The sequence below is a fragment of the Stylophora pistillata genome, chromosome 6 (genome assembly GCF_964205215.1).
Source record: "Stylophora pistillata chromosome 6, jaStyPist1.2, whole genome shotgun sequence".
NCBI lineage: Eukaryota > Metazoa > Cnidaria > Anthozoa > Scleractinia > Pocilloporidae > Stylophora > Stylophora pistillata.
This window is the reverse complement of record NC_142524.1, coordinates 10,162,960-10,179,416: the sequence shown is the minus strand read 5'-3', so window position 1 is coordinate 10,179,416 and position 16,457 is coordinate 10,162,960. Positions and strand designations below refer to the sequence as shown.

The 16,457-nt window shown below is 37.8% G+C and overlaps 1 protein-coding gene, 2 long non-coding RNA genes and 1 pseudogene across 8 annotated transcripts in view; 1 reads left to right on the top strand and 3 right to left on the bottom strand.

Annotated features, from left to right (window-relative positions):
• LOC148728179 (uncharacterized) overlaps positions 1-16,457 on the bottom strand; it is a 175,608-nt gene that overhangs the window by 52,340 nt on the left and 106,811 nt on the right. The gene's annotated exons all lie outside the window — the stretch shown is intronic.
• LOC111341502 (sec1 family domain-containing protein 1-like) overlaps positions 1-16,457 on the top strand; it is a 97,452-nt gene that overhangs the window by 24,581 nt on the left and 56,414 nt on the right. The window contains exons 8-10 of one of the 2 annotated variants that reach the window (XM_088725885.1): positions 2,125-2,224; positions 2,885-4,335; positions 4,694-4,876. In XM_088725885.1, coding sequence (XP_088582011.1) covers positions 2,125-2,224; positions 2,885-3,040 — 256 coding nt within the window. In that variant the 3' untranslated portion in view covers positions 3,041-4,335; positions 4,694-4,876. Of the gene's footprint in view, positions 1-2,124; positions 2,225-2,884; positions 4,336-4,693; positions 4,877-16,457 lie in introns of those variants that run through there. The other variant, XM_088725889.1, reaches the window with a different exon arrangement.
• LOC148728187 (uncharacterized) overlaps positions 5,341-16,457 on the bottom strand; it is a 52,850-nt gene continuing 41,733 nt past the window's right edge. The window contains exons 1-3 of one of the 5 annotated variants that reach the window (XR_015989005.1): positions 10,554-11,304; positions 9,550-9,714; positions 5,341-6,468 (exon numbers count right to left, since the gene is read on the bottom strand). This is a non-coding gene — a long non-coding RNA (uncharacterized LOC148728187). Of the gene's footprint in view, positions 6,469-9,549; positions 9,715-9,826; positions 10,034-10,553; positions 11,305-16,457 lie in introns of those variants that run through there. The other 4 variants (XR_015989004.1, XR_015989006.1, XR_015989002.1 and 1 more) reach the window with 4 other exon arrangements.
• On the bottom strand, positions 11,532-13,846 carry LOC148728193 (uncharacterized; annotated as a pseudogene).

Genomic DNA, 16,457 nt, shown 5'->3' with positions numbered 1-16,457 from the left:
TTTTTTTCAGGTCTGATTTTCGCTATTGCTTAAATAGCGCTATCTACTGCGAGGATCGTGCATCATACGTATTTATGAGTCGTATTACTTGAATTTCATTTCTGCGATATCAAGACATCGTTTAAAAGATCTTGCCACAGCAGGTCTACAGTCAAATAGTGTCACTCAAATCACTAAGGTACTTGGAGCTGCAATTCGCAATTTGTTGAAATTGCTTCCTAGGTTCTAGAAATGCTCAGTATTGTCACTTTTTTAGTCAGACATACACAAGCTTAAAAACTGGCAGAAGTTTAGCAAACCTGCCCTGAATTACATGTTTCAAGGCTTTTGAGCAGTGTCCATCTGGGAGAAACAGAAAGAGTGATTAAAATTGACTAGGATAGTGTAATCTGAAGCCAAATTTTTAGGTAATGGAAATCAGAAAGGAGACCTGCAAAAGGTTTTCAAAAGTTAAGGTTTTCAAAAGTTAATGATTTTTGTGAGTTTGAAAGGGAACAAACCTCAATTGGATTAGTCTTTGTCTATTACTTCTTAATGGAGAGAATAAGTACAGATATCAGATTACTGATAAATTGTGAAATCTTGTTTACATTTCGTTTTTTTTTTTTTCTTTGATAGGTGTTTGATCAGTACTTAAATTTAACTTTTTTGGAAGATGAAATGTTTACAGTGAGAAATCAAGACAGAGATTCAATATCATACTATGGTAAGAACATTCTAGTTGAAAGTCTGCCAGTGGTGTCTAAACAACTTACAACTTGTTTATAGAAAGATGGTGGAAAGGTACAGATAATGATCAGGATTTTTGTTTTCCCTTTGATATCTAAGAGTGACGAACACCTGATTTCTCCTACATTAAGGTCAAAAGAACAATTGAAATGATCATCAACTGGAGAATTTTTTGATTGTTTAACAAATTCTCGTTCTCAGCACCTTAGAAAATGTATGGAGAAGAGTATTGAGAACATTCATACTGATGTTAAGATGTAAAGAGTTAACTAAAAAAGTGTCTTTATTTTCCATCACTTAACAGACCAGATGCCAAAGATACAGACATTGAAATGCTAAGAGATGTTTTAGTGGACAGGCTCTTTAGTGTACTGGTGTCTTTAGGTAAGTTGATTTTCATAAAGAGAAGAAAGTGTTCTTACTTTAAAACCTTCATGATCTCTATTGAGTTTCAAATTGAAATGTTATGGAATATGCTCATCACATTCTGTGGGAAAGGCATAAAAGTTTCTGTAGTTGTCTTTATGCAGGAAAGGACAATATACATTTAGTTTCTTTATTTCTTCAGGGACTATCCCAATAATTAGATGTGCAAAGGGCAATGCTGCTGAAATTGTAGCAGAGGTAATCAGTAGCTTGATATTATTTTTCTTTTCATTTGCCTTCTCAAACAAAACAAATAGTTTTGGAAATCCTTGGTTTTTCACTCCCCTCTCAAAAAGCTACTCCTCCAACTGGCCATAACTTCAAACAAGCATCCCCACTCCACCCCCCCTCCTTGAATTAGTGCCTTCTCTCGTTCCCCTGTTTTCAAGGAGGTGCACAGGGATTTTGAGTAGTGGTCTTCTTTAATCATTTTCATTTGGCCTTGCAAATTAATACTGTTCTCATCCAGTTTTCATTCAGTTGGAAAGTTCATGACAAGTGCCAATTGTACTGCTTTTAAAACTGAAGGGCCCAATCATTTAACCAAAGTTTAGCTGTTGTTTGACAAAACTGCGTCCTTTGTTATTTTCAAAATAAAGTAAACACTTTAGTCACTTATGGGACTTATTTTACAAAGGTATGACTCTTTTATAGGGGCTGGATAAAAAGTTGAGAGAAAACCTAAGAGATTCTAGAAAGTCTGTTTACAGCAGATATTCCATCTGACCAGTTCAGGTTTGTGAAGATGTGCACAGCATCAATGGTATGCTTTTAAAAGTTGTGACACCTTTGGCCACAGGCCTTGCAACAAATCATGTGAACTCCTGGTTTGAATTCTTACAAGGATCACTGTAGGATTGATTAAATGAGTTGCAGTGACTTGATTTTGTAAGCAGCACTCACAAAGCAGTTTTTTTTTTATAAGGCCAATCTGTGGTGGTCAAGACTAACATAGCTTTGCAACATCAGTTTTCAGCGACCAGTGCTAGTAATTTTGGATCATAACATGGATCTGTGTACCCCTTCACATCACACGTGGACATACCGAGCTCTTGTGCATGATGTCCTTGTAAGTGAGAGAGAAAGCTTTTTTTATAGAGGGTAGCACTAAATAGCTAGAAGCCCTCAGAAGACCCACCCATCCCACCCTAGGGGAGGACAAGCATCACACAGTAATCTCATGCGTGGGAAATTAACGTCTCCCACCCCTAACCCTGCAGGAGACAGGGCCAACGGTTTATTTGTCATTATCCTAGAAGACAAGACTATCTATTCATTTCTTGATATTATAGAAAGGTTGCAAATTCTCCCCAGTTATTTTAAGACCATGAGTGTTGGTCCAGCCGGGGCTTGAACCCTCAACCTCCTGCACAACAGTCTGGTGCTCTACCGATTGAGCTAACTAGGAGGTGGTTACAATATTATTCAGCTTTGAACTCTCCTTTTACGCCCAAGAGTGACTAGAAGCTAATTTCTTCTTACAATATCACTCCTGAATCACACATTACTCTAACAGTAACAGTAATAATGGAAGTGGTCACCAACTAAAGAAGCTTGTTATTATTAAACAAATTCTCCTTGTCAGCACCTTAGGAAATGTGTAGAGAACAGTAGGGAGAATATGCATACTGATGTTTGGGTGCAAAGTGTTAATGCCATCATTTGTAATAATAAATAATAGGTGAGCTATGATGTCATGAGTAGCTTGTTTATTTTATAATTTCTCCAGGATTTACATCTGAACAGAGTTGTTGTCAAAGAGTCAGCAACGTCAAACACCCCAGAACCTGTAGATCCTTACCACAGACATCCCAAACAAATGAAAGTTAAGTCATATGACCTCAGTGCCACAGATAAGTTCTGGGGTTTGTACAAAGAAAGGTGAGTCAGACACGTGCCATCTATGTATCATTTTTTTAACCCTCTAACTTCCAGACATGATTAAGATCTAACTTCTGCCTTTAATATCCATATACTCGTACACTATCCTGGAAAAAGCTAATGAGAAATACATTAAGTTATCAGGTTGAAGTTGTTATCTTAATCTAACACCAAATTGTTGTAACAAATTTCCAAGGAAATGTCCAACAGCTAAATGGGAGAATTACCAATCAGATGTTGGGGGTTATAGCTGAGGGTTTTAAAAAACCTTTCTTATTTCCCCTTTACTACTTTCAGGTGCTTTTTGTTGAATCAGGTGAATATTTTAGTTGTGAAATGAGGACCAAAGAATTTCAAGCATTATTGTCCACAATTGAAATTAAAGCAGCTTATCAGTAAGTTTTTTTTCCAGCAAGCAGGCCATGTTTTAAATGATGCGGTTATTTTTTTTTCTTTCGATTTGTGAGCCCTTGTTCAAGTAAATTTCAAACATTCGATGCCATAACCTCAATTTATGCTAATTTATGTTCTTCTCTTTGGGTGTGTTTTTGAAGTCCTTTCCTACGCTGGCCCAAAAGTGTCACGGCAATTTCAACTTGGCCACGGCAGTTTCAATTTGGCCACGGCAATTTCAACTTAGCCACGGCAATTTCAATTTGGCCGCGGCAAATTTGAATTTGGTCACGGCAATTTCAATTTCAATTTACTCACTGCAATTTCAGTTTGCTCACGGCAGTTTCAATTTACTCGCGGCAATTTCAATTTGCGCACGGCAGTTTCAATTTCTATTACTTGAGCAATAAGCCCCAAGTGCTTTGTAGGTTATTTCCCAGAAGACAGCACTTCAAGTAAGCAGGCAAAGCCATTTTTCCTAGGTAGGAAAGTTTTGTGATCGAATGCTGGAAGATGTTTTTCGGAAATTGTGGCGCTGCAGTCTTATTGTTATGTTGTAGTGTTTTTGTACCGTGTAAAGAATTTCCTGATACTCATAACCCTTGAAAAACAAGGATTCTAAAGTAACTCTTTGGTTTACCGCCATGCGTTTTACGGGCAAGTTCTACTGGGATTTCTTAGTAATTCCGCTGACATGTGGTCATATGTAAATTGAAACTGCCGTGAGCAAATTGAAATTGCCGTGAGTAAATTGAAACTGCCGTGAGCAAATTGAAATTGCCGTGAGTATAAATTGAAACTGCCGTGAGCAAATTGAAATTGCCGTGAGTATAAACTGAAACTGCCGTGAGCAAATTGAAATTGCCGTGAGTAAATTGAAACTGCAGTGAGCAAATTGAAATTGCCGTGAGTATAAATTGAAAGTGCCGTGATCAAATTAAAATTGCCGTGAGTAAATTGAAACTTGCGTGGGCAAACTGAAATTGCCGTGAGTAAATTCAAGTTGAAATTGCCGTGGCCAAATTGAAATTGCCGTGGCCAAGTTGAAATTGCCGTGGCCAAGTTGAAGTTGCCGTGGTCAAGTTGAAATTGCCGTGGCCAAGTTGAAATTGCCGTGGCCAAGTTGAAATTGCCTTGGCCAAGTTGAAATTGCCGTGGCCGAGTTGAAATTGCTGTGGCCAAATTGAAATTGCCATGACACTTTTGGGTTCTGTCCTGGTGTACCGGTTCACAAGGGAATTACCATTGTTCTTTCTTTGTTTAGGAGTTATTGGTTAGCTATTGTGTATTGTTTGGTCTTTTGTATTGGCTCTTGTGAACCGGTGCACGAGGACAGAACCCACTTTTGGGCCACCGTACTTTCCCGACAGTGGCAGAGTCAATTCAGAAAGAACTTGATGAATACAGAGCTTCTGAAGAGGAAGTCAAGAGACTAAAAAATGTCATGGTAGGACATAGAGTTTGTATATCAAAAGATAATTTGTGCTTCTATGAGACTGTACTTGAGAGGTAATGTTAGGTAGAGTCAGCAAAAGAGCCAAATAGCTCATCTGTCAGGAGCTCATCATGGTTTCCATAGCATGAAGTGACCAAGGAGTATTGCTACTTCCCCCCTGTTTGGGAAGATAACCCACCACACCAGTTCTTTTTCTTTTCATAGAGATTTCCCCTTGATGCCAAGTATCCAAAATATTTTTGATTGACTAGTATCAATTTTCTTGAGAGAAAAAGAGCAGAGTGTTAACATGAAAGGTATTTCTTTTCCACAGCAAGCTGCAGGTTCAGAATTATTGAATCAAAGCTATTTTCACTGAGACCAATCATAAGTTGACCCTCTAACTGTCATTAGTGAACAAGACTGAATTTCTTCATGCAATTTCAATACAATATCAACCCAACGAGCCATGAGAATGAAGAAAAATGTCATTTAAGGGAATGTTATTTGATCCAATGCCAAATTCTCTGAGCTAACATCATAAGAATTTTATGGAAGACAGTCAGGAGAATTACCCCTTTAACTCTCAAGCTACTACACATTTCCTTGTAAATTGGTAACAAGAATTTGGTGTTAGATCAAGATAACAACTTCTACCTGATAAGTTTGAGTATTGTCATTACCTGTTTGCTGGATAATGTATGGATTTTATAGGGAGAATATACAGGTTCATCACTTCTGTTAGTTAAAGGGTTACTGATGAGATCAAGAGAGCAAAAGGGTAAAAACAGTCATCTCATGAAAAGAGACACCTCTGTCCTGAGCAGGGCTTCTACCAATATTCACTGAATTTCTGCACAAAACCTCATTCAAACCCATCCACGAAAATTCTCAGTTTTTTTAAAAAAGGGAAGTGGTGCCAGAAATTATTTTGGTTTTGTAAAGGGCAAAATTTTATTTTGCAAGCGTGTGTATTATACACAATTTTTTTCCAAGAATCGACAACCTAACAATTGTATGAAGACAGAAGGCAAAAATTCAGTGAATGTTTCGATAGAGTTTCATCGAAAAATCTGTAGTACTTGCAATCATAAATTTGAAAACAAGGAAAAATCAGCACTGAGTCTGTTTTGGTACATGTAAGTAACTTTGCAATTTCAATACAGTCATAAATAATAATGGGAATTTATCCCCAAAATAACTTGTCTGAAAGTACATTTAAAAAATGACACCAAATTACATTTACAACTGAGTTGAAAAGTTTCCTTGTGCAATAAGATCACTACTTTCCAGAATTTCCTTTGGAGAAATGACTGGAGGTGGCAGATTTTTTACCTCCGTTATCTTTCTCCTGACTAACATTGGCCTGTTTGTACTTGAATTCTAAAGAATCGTGCATTTCTACCATTTTATGAGTGATTTAAGTGTGGTAATTGTAACAGCAGCCTTTTAAGCAATAACATTAGCCACAATTGTGGCTAAATCCCCTCTTCTAACTATGCTGCCACTGACAAGTTTTCTGATGAGGATTCAAACTTCAAAAACTGCTGCTCTAGTTGCTGGACAGCTTGTTGGATTTCATTTTCATGATATCTTGTTCTTTCCTAAGTAGAAAAGAGAACAATGTCAGTGTCAAGTAACAATGACTGATGAAGGAAAAGCTATTAACACATACAGTCAAATCTGTATCAAGCAGTTACGCATGGGGAAAGGCAGGGTGACGGCTTCCTACAGATTTCACAGAATATGAGTCCAATGCAATTAATAACACAATTTTTGCCATAATTGATCTCTTAATTTAAAGGTTATTCAAAAGGTTGCTCAAAAATGCATTGACTCTTTGTGAATAAACAGCATCAAAATATGGTGGGGTAGCGTAAAACAAAAACAAAAACAAAACAAAAAAACAAGAAAGCAAAATTACTGCAGACTGCTATTCATCAGTTGGACCTCTGGGTCATAACCATAACAATTGACATGTTTTATGTCCTGCATACTATTTATCCTGACAGTTCTTGGAAGAGAGAGAGTTTTCAATGTCTTGAGAACACTGATTTGAACTCAAAGTACTAAAATTTGTATGAGGAGATAAACGTGGAATAAATTTTACCTGAGAAATTATTCTTAGTATTATTTTAGAGGTTCCACTTTAATTGACTATTCTATCCAGGTAGACAACAATAAAAACAGGCCATTGGCACTTAGTCAAGGATGACCATGACCACTTTAATTACAGAGGTGAAAATTACAGTTACTGTAATTAAAGAGAGAGAAACTTGGGATTTTTACAACTGACTGCTTTACTACTGAGTGATTAGGTGATATGGTGCCGCTTAGTACAGTTTCAACTATTATGCTTATAACCCATTTCAAAACAAAATACCTAGTTGTGCTTACAATGTTTTGTTGTGCTGCACTCATAACTCAACTGAAGAGTAACATTTCAGGAAATAATGGAGATAACTGTGTCTTCTTTAGATAGCTTTAGAGTTGACAAACAATTTTTACTCTAGTCACTGGCTAGTCAGGTAGGCCAAGTCTAGGTTTCAGTTTATTATCTATTTAGCTATCGACAATGTTGAAAGTGTGTAAGTCTGCATTACTGGACGGTCAGCAGTATTCCTCTACAAGCATGAAAGCGTCCAACCAACATGGATACCATATTGGAATCTTTCAAGATGACAATTAAATGTGTTAACAGAATCAACAAGCCATGGACTTGTGTCAGTGACAGTAAGGATTTTAGTTTCTTATTTGTTGTATTGTTTTTCTTAATGATGTTTCATCCTAATAAAGAGTCACAGTGATTAGAGGAATGCAGGTCTTGTTATGCTAAATTTTGTACTCATCACTATGTTGATCACAAGCCTTGTGTTATTTAGCGTGATCAAGAACCAAGCAGAGTCCCAGCCAAACAACTTGCACATCTTTTGCACAAAAGCAGAAAAACACGAAAAAAGGTTCCCAAGTAAATTGTCATGAAAAAAATGTCCCTATGTCATCTACATTGCATTGCTTTGTCAATAAGTGTGATTTTGCCCACAAAGAAGTAAAGTACGTATGATGCAAAAGTAAAGTATTGCCTAAGTTATCATTGAAAGTTTAAGAGTAATCTAGCCTCTGGTATTGCTTTACCTAGACCAAGAAATCAACAGTCTAGAAATTTACTTTTTATATTTCATCAGAGGGCCATGAATGCCAAGCTTATTTATTATACTCCACTGTTGACCAATCTAAGTTCACAAAAAACGCTGCCTGCAGCTTATCCCAAGTTTACAACACTCTCAATCACACAATCATTCACAATAATTTTATCACAAGTAGAGATGTAGAAATAAATCCCCTGTACTCTACAAAGCACAGTTGAATAATAATGAAATATTATTGTTTTCTTCCACCCCTTATCCTATCAAATTTACAATACCATAATGAATAAATGGAATGATTTAGTTTGTTCATTTAGAGAAAGCAAACTGCTGCTTTTGTTAAGTTCTTATAAAATAAATTGTCCTGGCTTCTAAATACAATTTCTCCTTCTGCCCTGCGTAAGTTGGCTTCAAAGACTTCTCAGCATTGGAAATCCTCTCTCACATTAAAATAATGCACTTCTCAGCGACTTCGTTTTTCACAATTTTTCTGGTGAACATGCCCCAATACCCTCTCCCCTCCCCCCCACTTGATGGGTGATGCCCATGGCATCTCATTCTTCACCAGAAGCTGCTTGACTCATTGTAATCAATTTTTACAACTAATGTATCTCCAAATAGTTTCTCATCATAAAAGAGAGCCACTTATAATCATTCAACAGCAAAAAGACAAACTGCAGTGGAACACAAGTCAGAACACTGTAAACTTTCTAGAAAATTTTGCACAAAGGTTTTTAATTAATCTGTAACTCTTGTATTAAGTCTTGGTATAAAAGGGAGATTTGTGTCCACCACTGCTCTGAATGAAATGCATAAATGCGTTTACAAAGACTGAAATGAGGTCCCAGGAAAAATTTAAAAAATGTACCACATTCGAGTCCAGTATGTATATTGATTAAATCTCCAAGCAAAACAGCAGGCGTTTGAACAAGCTCTTATGTTGTAAAAGACCTTTGCTTTCTGTTTTATGAAGCATCCAACTACATGACTTTTTCAGCCATGAGATTTTGGTTGCATATTTTTTGCATCGTACCATTGTACGTTAAATTTTGTACATGTCAAAGATATTGAACAGTGTGTGAATTTGGACAGATTGGGATAATTATAGACAAAGTCAATCACGATCGATAAGAGAAAGGCTGATGTATGGCTACGGTAATGGTGTATACGGTGTTTGATAGATTCGAGATTAAGCTGACTTAATAACTCACCATACTCAATTGATTTAGGAAATTTAAATAATGTTCTAAGTTTATAAAGATGTGTACGTTCAATTTTATCAGATAAGGTGCTTGACAGCCCAACAAAAAGAGGAGAACAATAATCAAAATGAGGAGGTATATAGGCCTTATATATTCTCATAGCAGTTTTACTATCGATAAAGTTGCTTATTCTTCCAAGAGCACCAGCTTTGGCATGTATTTTACTAAAGATATTCTTAATATGAGTAGTATATGATAATTTACTGTCAATTGTCACACTAAGGAATTTGAGTTCGTCCTTTATTTCGACATTGCTATTGTCCAACAATCCGTTTACCTAAAAAATGTTATTTTGGAAAGAGTACCCACAGGCGGCTCAAACAAATCCATCTTTTTCATCCCCTCTACTCCTCATACAGTCTTTCTTTTTTTATAAGAGGAGGGCACTTGGAGTTTATTAGAAACTGCAAAACCCTTGAAAAAATCATCCAATACCGCAAAACTGCAAAAAAAGAAAGGAAAAAAAAACTCCATCAAAACCGAAAACCTATTTGTAGAACCAGTACTTTTCAGGCCTCATACTTTAATCGCATTGTTAAACTCTGGAACCTTACTTGCTCCGTCTTACCATCCACCAGCTTTGACAACCCAGGTTCGTACCAGAAATCTGTCCGCAATGTAATGCTGATATCACAACCCCACCAAATCAGCATGTGTAACCTATGTCGCATTTTTAATTTTATGCGGAATAAGACGCCAGTCAAAAGTCCTCTGACAATCACCTGAGCAAGTATTTAACAATTAATGGCTAGACAATCAATAACGGGTCCATCCTTTCATTATCATTATCATTTATTTATTTGTTTTAGCAGGTTGATTAATTTGGCAGCTGTAATAGCTCATGTGGACCTGCTGTCCTAACCCACCCTTCCCACCCCAGGGGAGGACATCCATCACACAGTAATCTCGTGTGTGGGAAATTAAGAGGCTGTCCGCCTAAGAACGGATAAGGCAAATTTCGGACTTTCACCGATTTCCCTAATTTTTACTGTATAAGTCGAGACTTCTATCCCATGAACAAATATTGCGTTTATTTTGAACCAGTCTGGTTTTTTCACTTTTGAGGTGCTATTTTTCGAGGTGACCTCAAAGGCACCCAGTTTCCCCCCCGGACCTTCATAATTTAGCTACAAAAGTCGATCGCTGCTGTAGCCGTATTTTCAATTCTAACGAGCTTTCTATTTTATATGTCTCAGATCAACCTTTTGCCATTGCGTTAACGGTAAAATAATCACACTGTATATATTTTTCACTGAGTTACAAATTTTTCAAAATACTTACCTGGAGCACTGAAATTTGTGATGCGCGAGGTACATGTGGTTGAAAGCTATTTTCTCTTATGTGGGACCTAATCTCGAGTCAAATCTATTACAGCCTATAAGCACTTACACCTAATAAGTAAATTATGGAATAGAACTTTTGGGTACTCTTCATGGCGCGCCGCAGAGAGCTTTGCGAATTTAACAAACATTTGCCATTTTGATCGAAACCAAAGATAACGCGATCCGCACATGAATCCGATTTCTAAGCCCTAACGGCCTAAAACTGCTTGAAGATAAAGTACCAACTCCTTAATGAAGTATCAAATCGATAAAAATATTTTTTGTCCGTTTTACATGGCATGGAGGAAATGTTTCAGAATAATCTTTCTCCGTAGTCATATGCAAATTAGCTGCATGCGTTCCTTGTTTTTCGACACACGCGTCCAAAATAGTTTCCGTAGCAATATTTGACCATGCAAACAATAGTTTCTATAGAAGTGGAAACGTTACTGTTGTATCCCCTTTGGACTTGAAAAACTTACTTAATGTTCAAGAGCGCTAGCCTTTGTCTTCAGTTATCAACGACGTGCCAACGGAATTTGTCGTTGAAAAAGTTGTTCATTTCACTCGTGTTTATTATTGGGGCCAATTTGCCAGATTTGACCATTTCTTCCAGCTATTTGCTAAAGTTTTCCTTTTAAGTGGTTAGCAAGTTGTTCATCATCATTTGTAGAATGACATCACAGTTGGTTTGTTAGCGCTGAACCGGCCGTGTTGCAAAAGTCAAGGGTTCGAATTACGTTCAAGCATGAATTTTCAGGTTTATTTTCGCAAATTAAAAGTTTCGTCTATAATTGCGATGAACTTCTTCTCGTTCCGCAGTTCCAATATACTGTATTCATATATTCATCATTTCAAAACGGTATTTGTTGAAGAGGTGAAATTTAAATGTTTACTTTTTCAACGTGACTGAGTCAGTGACGCCGGTCACGCAACATCTAGTTTCAGAGGTTTGTCTTGTCGTCGAACCAAACGCGAATCCCGAAGATATGCAATATGATTGAGTCATCGAGAGTAGGAGAATCCTGCCGGGAGAAATTGAAAAATAATACAAATGATCGAAACTGGCATTTTAATAAACTCCTGCAAAATTCACATATCATTAATTTCTCGAAATTAAGAAAATCACAAACCTATACCTACGCGTAAATGCTATTAACATCTCCCACGGTCAGGGTAGTATTTTTTTACTTTCTTTTTTCTCTTTTAATTTTTGTGAGTTAAGAACATCGCCAAAAACTTAATAACGACAAATTTTGAGAGATTTTCGCGAATTTTCTCAGAAGTGAGTACGTTAATTCGCTGAGTACAACTGTTTATCAGGTTACTTTGATGCTGTGCCTATTGTTCTAAAACAAACTCGCTCCACAGGCACCATCATTTGTTTTCCTGGGCTATGAAGCTTCTAATATAGTTTAATTAAAGCATTGAAATTCCTGTATAAATGACATCAGTTGCTCAATAAGGTCTTTTTTCCTGTCTCTCGATTTAAATGGTACTTCAAAAAACGACAAGATTTCTTTGAGCATTGCTACATTAAAGAGACTAAGCTTATTCTCCTTTGCGCACTCACACAGATTAAAGGCATCGTAGGACAGAGGGTGCTGCGGCTTTAGTTCATTAAGGATGTGTTCCATCAGCCGTTGTCGTTGAGCTTCTTCTTCCTATAGGGACAGTTTCTTCGGATTTTGTTCGATTTCTGAGGGTGTTCGTTGCCTTTTTCTGTTTGCTGTAAGGCGAGAGAAAAACCCCTACACTTGGCTCTTGGTAAGCCACTCGTCTCGGTCAAACAAACTATTATTCTGCTCGTCTCTTGCCTTTCGCACATCATTTGAAACCTGCTGAGGGTCAGATTTTAGCCCTGATTGTTCGCCTTGATCAAAATTTGCTGTTAAATAATTCTTAACTTTGCAACTGAATCTAGTGGATCCTGCTCGTGGCTTGGGTAGGGCCCAGCCCTAGCTAGCCCATACTGACAGTGTTTACTGGAGGCATTGAGTCACGTACAACCTGGTGGGTACTAGTTTCCTACTGTGGTTCGTCAGTGATGCTGACTGATGTAGTAAACCTCTCTGCCCAATCTCTACGGAGTTTATCATATACTGTTTCTGACAGCCTTTCATCCTTCACACAATGTTCCCCTACGTTCAAATGTAAATCGAGCTCTGAAAACGTTTGGAAACTCTTCACGCATCCAGGCTCCGAACAGTCAAATATGTCCATCTTTGAATCGTCCAAATCATCGTCTTCATTTGAGCCCTCTGCTCCAGGAACTGTGTATTCATACACACGTGCATTGTGAAAAGGGAAGAGCTCCTCACTTACAACGAGAGCGGTGTCCCTTTGGTCATTTGAAACTAGCTGGTCGTAAGAAATCTCCTCGCCACGCCCTATTCCGTACGACCTCCACGCACGTATACTTTTTTCCCCAAACTGGATGTTGTGTAGCTTGCTAAAAAAAATCTATCTTGTTCACTTCTAAGGTTCTCTTAGACTCGTCAACTTCACATACGCACGCAGATGTACCTTTCACTGGTCTCTCAGAGAGTGCCTTTCTCATGTCTCCCGCTGTTAGAATGTCGTGTCCTTCGTTGCAGAAACATTGGATGCATGTTTTCATTGGGCACAGGATACGATCACACAATCCTTGCCATACTGTGACTCTGAAAAGTCATACCGTAACACTTCAATACCTGCCCGCTGACCGATAAAAGAAGCTCTTAGGAAAACGAGCTCTGTTGCGTCTTGCCGGAAAAAAAACATCTCTTGCTACTAAAGAGAGGTTAAGGAAATATTACTGATAAGATCTTCGATGTCCACTTCTCTGTGGTTGATGATAACAGAATTAGTTGGCGATAAGCGTGCAAAACAAACACTGCTGTTTTACTTAATCAGCGCTTCGTGGGAGATGAAAATGGCCATAAACTCAAAAAATACCTTGCCTTAGAGGTGTAGAATAATATGCTCTTCAGTTAAAAGAGACAGCTCTTTGTGTTTAAGAACATTGTAGAAAAAAATTTTTATGGACACAATTTTAAATAATGCTAATTTGCATAATTTATTAACTATAAACACAGGTCTTTCTTCCTTAGAACACCAATGTTTTCAACTCAACGGCGAAAAAGTCGCATGATATGTATTTTTCAATATAAAAATCCGCTCTACAGTTTTATTTTATGATTTGTAACAAGTTCTCAGATCCCAAATTTACCTGTTGGTCGGATCGCGTTATCTTTGATTTCGATCAAAATGGCGAATATTCTGAAATTTGCAAAGCTCTCTGCGGCGCGCCATGAAGAGTGCCCAAAAGTTTTATTCCATAATTTACTTACTAGGTATAAGTGCTTATAGGCTGTAATAGATCTGAGTCTAGATCAGGTCCCACATAAGAGAAAATAGCTTTCAACCACATGTACCTCACGCATCACAAATTTCAGTGCTCGAGGTAAGTATTTTGAAAAATTTGCAACACAGTGAAAAATATATACAGTGTAATCATTTGACCGTTAACGTAGTGGCAAAGGGTTGATCTTAGACATATAAAATAGAAAGCTTTTTAGAGTTGAAAATACGGCTTCAGCAGCGATCGACTTTTGTAGCTAAATTATGGAGATCGGGGGGGGGGGAAAACTGGGTGCCTTTGAGGTCACCTTGAAAAATATCTCGTAAAAATGAAAAAACCAGACTGATTCAAAATAAACGCAATATTTGTTCATGGGATAGAAGTATCGACTTTCACAGTAAAAATCAGGGAAATCGGTGAAGGTCCGAAATTTGCCTTATCCGTTCTTAGGTGGACAGCCTCTTAACGTCTCCTGCCCCAACCCTGCAGGAGACGGGACCTCTATTTATTCGTCCCTATCCGAGAAGACTAGAATATCTAGTCTAAATATCTAAATAACCATTTCTTCATGTTATAGAAAGGTAGCAAATTCTTCTCAATTATTTTAAGACCTTGAGTGTTGGTCCGGCCTGGGCTCGAACCCTCGACCTCCCGCACTACAGTCCAGCGCTCTATCCATTGAGCTAACCGGGAGGCGGTTTACCTTTCCAATGCATGTAAACCTTCTGTTTTGGGCCCTGAGTAAACTTGGCCATTATTTCCACTCCATTTGGAATATAACGAAATACGACGCTCATCGCATGGCCCTTGTCATAAGACGTTATGAAGCGTAAGCTGATACAAGGAAAAAAAAGAAAGCAATCTTATTTCCGTACATGTTGAAGCCTCCGCGATGCAGGCAAGATCGCCATGTGGCATGTAAGCGTTTCCTCGAATTACGTTTTTCCGGCCGTCGATACTCGGTGTAGTGGGAAAGGCGTTATTCGATGAACGCTTAAGCAGTGCTTCATAGCCACCCACTATATATTTCTTCTGGGAATGCGCAAAATAAAACTCACCGAGAAAGGTCCAGATCCACCAAGGATGGGAAATGGAACAAAAGTAGCTGCTGCATGTCGGTTGCAGTGTGGTTTTTTGTGAAGGCGATTTCCTTCACTCTCCCTGCTGCTCTCAAGCGGTTGAATTCGCTTCTGTTGGGCATAGCCTTGGTTCTTTTGTCAAGATGGACAAAAGTTCTTGAAAAAGCCCTGGAACCGTGCCGTTTTGGACAGAGCGGAGCAACATCGCTATCGCTGGAGTCACTCATGTTCCGCGCGGCCTTTGTAGAGAAAAAGAGAAAGAGAGCTTTTCTTTGAAAACTGTTAAGTAATAAGGTGATACATTACCTATTGTCTACCGTTTAAATCTGGTCCCCAGGAGAGCACACAGTTTCCGCCATAACAACCTGTATTGTAGTCTGAGCTAACACATAGCCTAGTAGTAACCAATTTGAACGCAGCGTTGATAATAGACCACTAGTTGGAATTTGCTAACTATTACGATCCCCTGAAATTGCGATGTTTTTTTCCTTGCAGATCAAATTAATTCATACCCAGTCTTTTTCGTTGGGAAATATGAGTCGTTCGAGTTTAGTCATTATCATCATCATCATCTTTATTTAAACACGGAGTCTCGTTCCTACAAATGCTCTTCCAGAGAGCCGTGCGAAACTAATATAAGTACTGATATAAATAGCATTAACGTATAAATATAAATAACATTAACTAAGAATAATTAAAAAAATGGTTCTGAAGGTATAAATCGGAAAGAAATAACTTCAGGCTTGTCTGTCCCTTAACAGTATTTGATAAACTATTCCAGAGAACCGCCCCTCTATAGTGGAAACTGTTTTTTTCCAGGTTCAGTAAACGGTCTTCGCAAAAACAAATTATGTATAGAATTCCTCAGGTTTAATGGGTGTATAGCGTTTGTACTAATAAAAATTTGAGTCAAATAATCGGGTAAAAGTTGATTTTTTAATTTATACTTTATTGTCGCTAACTGCTTTTCCCTTCGTGCCTCAAGATTGTCCCACACAAGTTCATCCAGAATATCAATTGATCGCCTGTCATATCCAGAGGAAGTAACTACCCTGGCAGCTCTGTTTTGTAGGGTCTGGAGTCTATTACGAATCTCCTCCCCACAACTCTCCCAAAATATATTACAGTAATCGAAATACGGTAGCACAATGGATTTGAACAACATATTTAATATAATTATAGTAAGGTATGATATGCCCTATACGTCGCAGAACTCCAATCCCTCCAGAGGCTTTCTTAGCAATTGTGTCTACATGATATCTCCAAGTTAAAGATTTATCTATTTCAACGCCAAGATATTTACACGTCTTATCCCTTGTAAGGGGTTTTTGATCGACATAAATACTAAACTGGTGCTCGAGGTGTTTTTTCTTAAATTGACACGCTACAATCATATATTTTGTCTTTATCACATTTAGGCTAAGTTTATTTGCTGCATGTT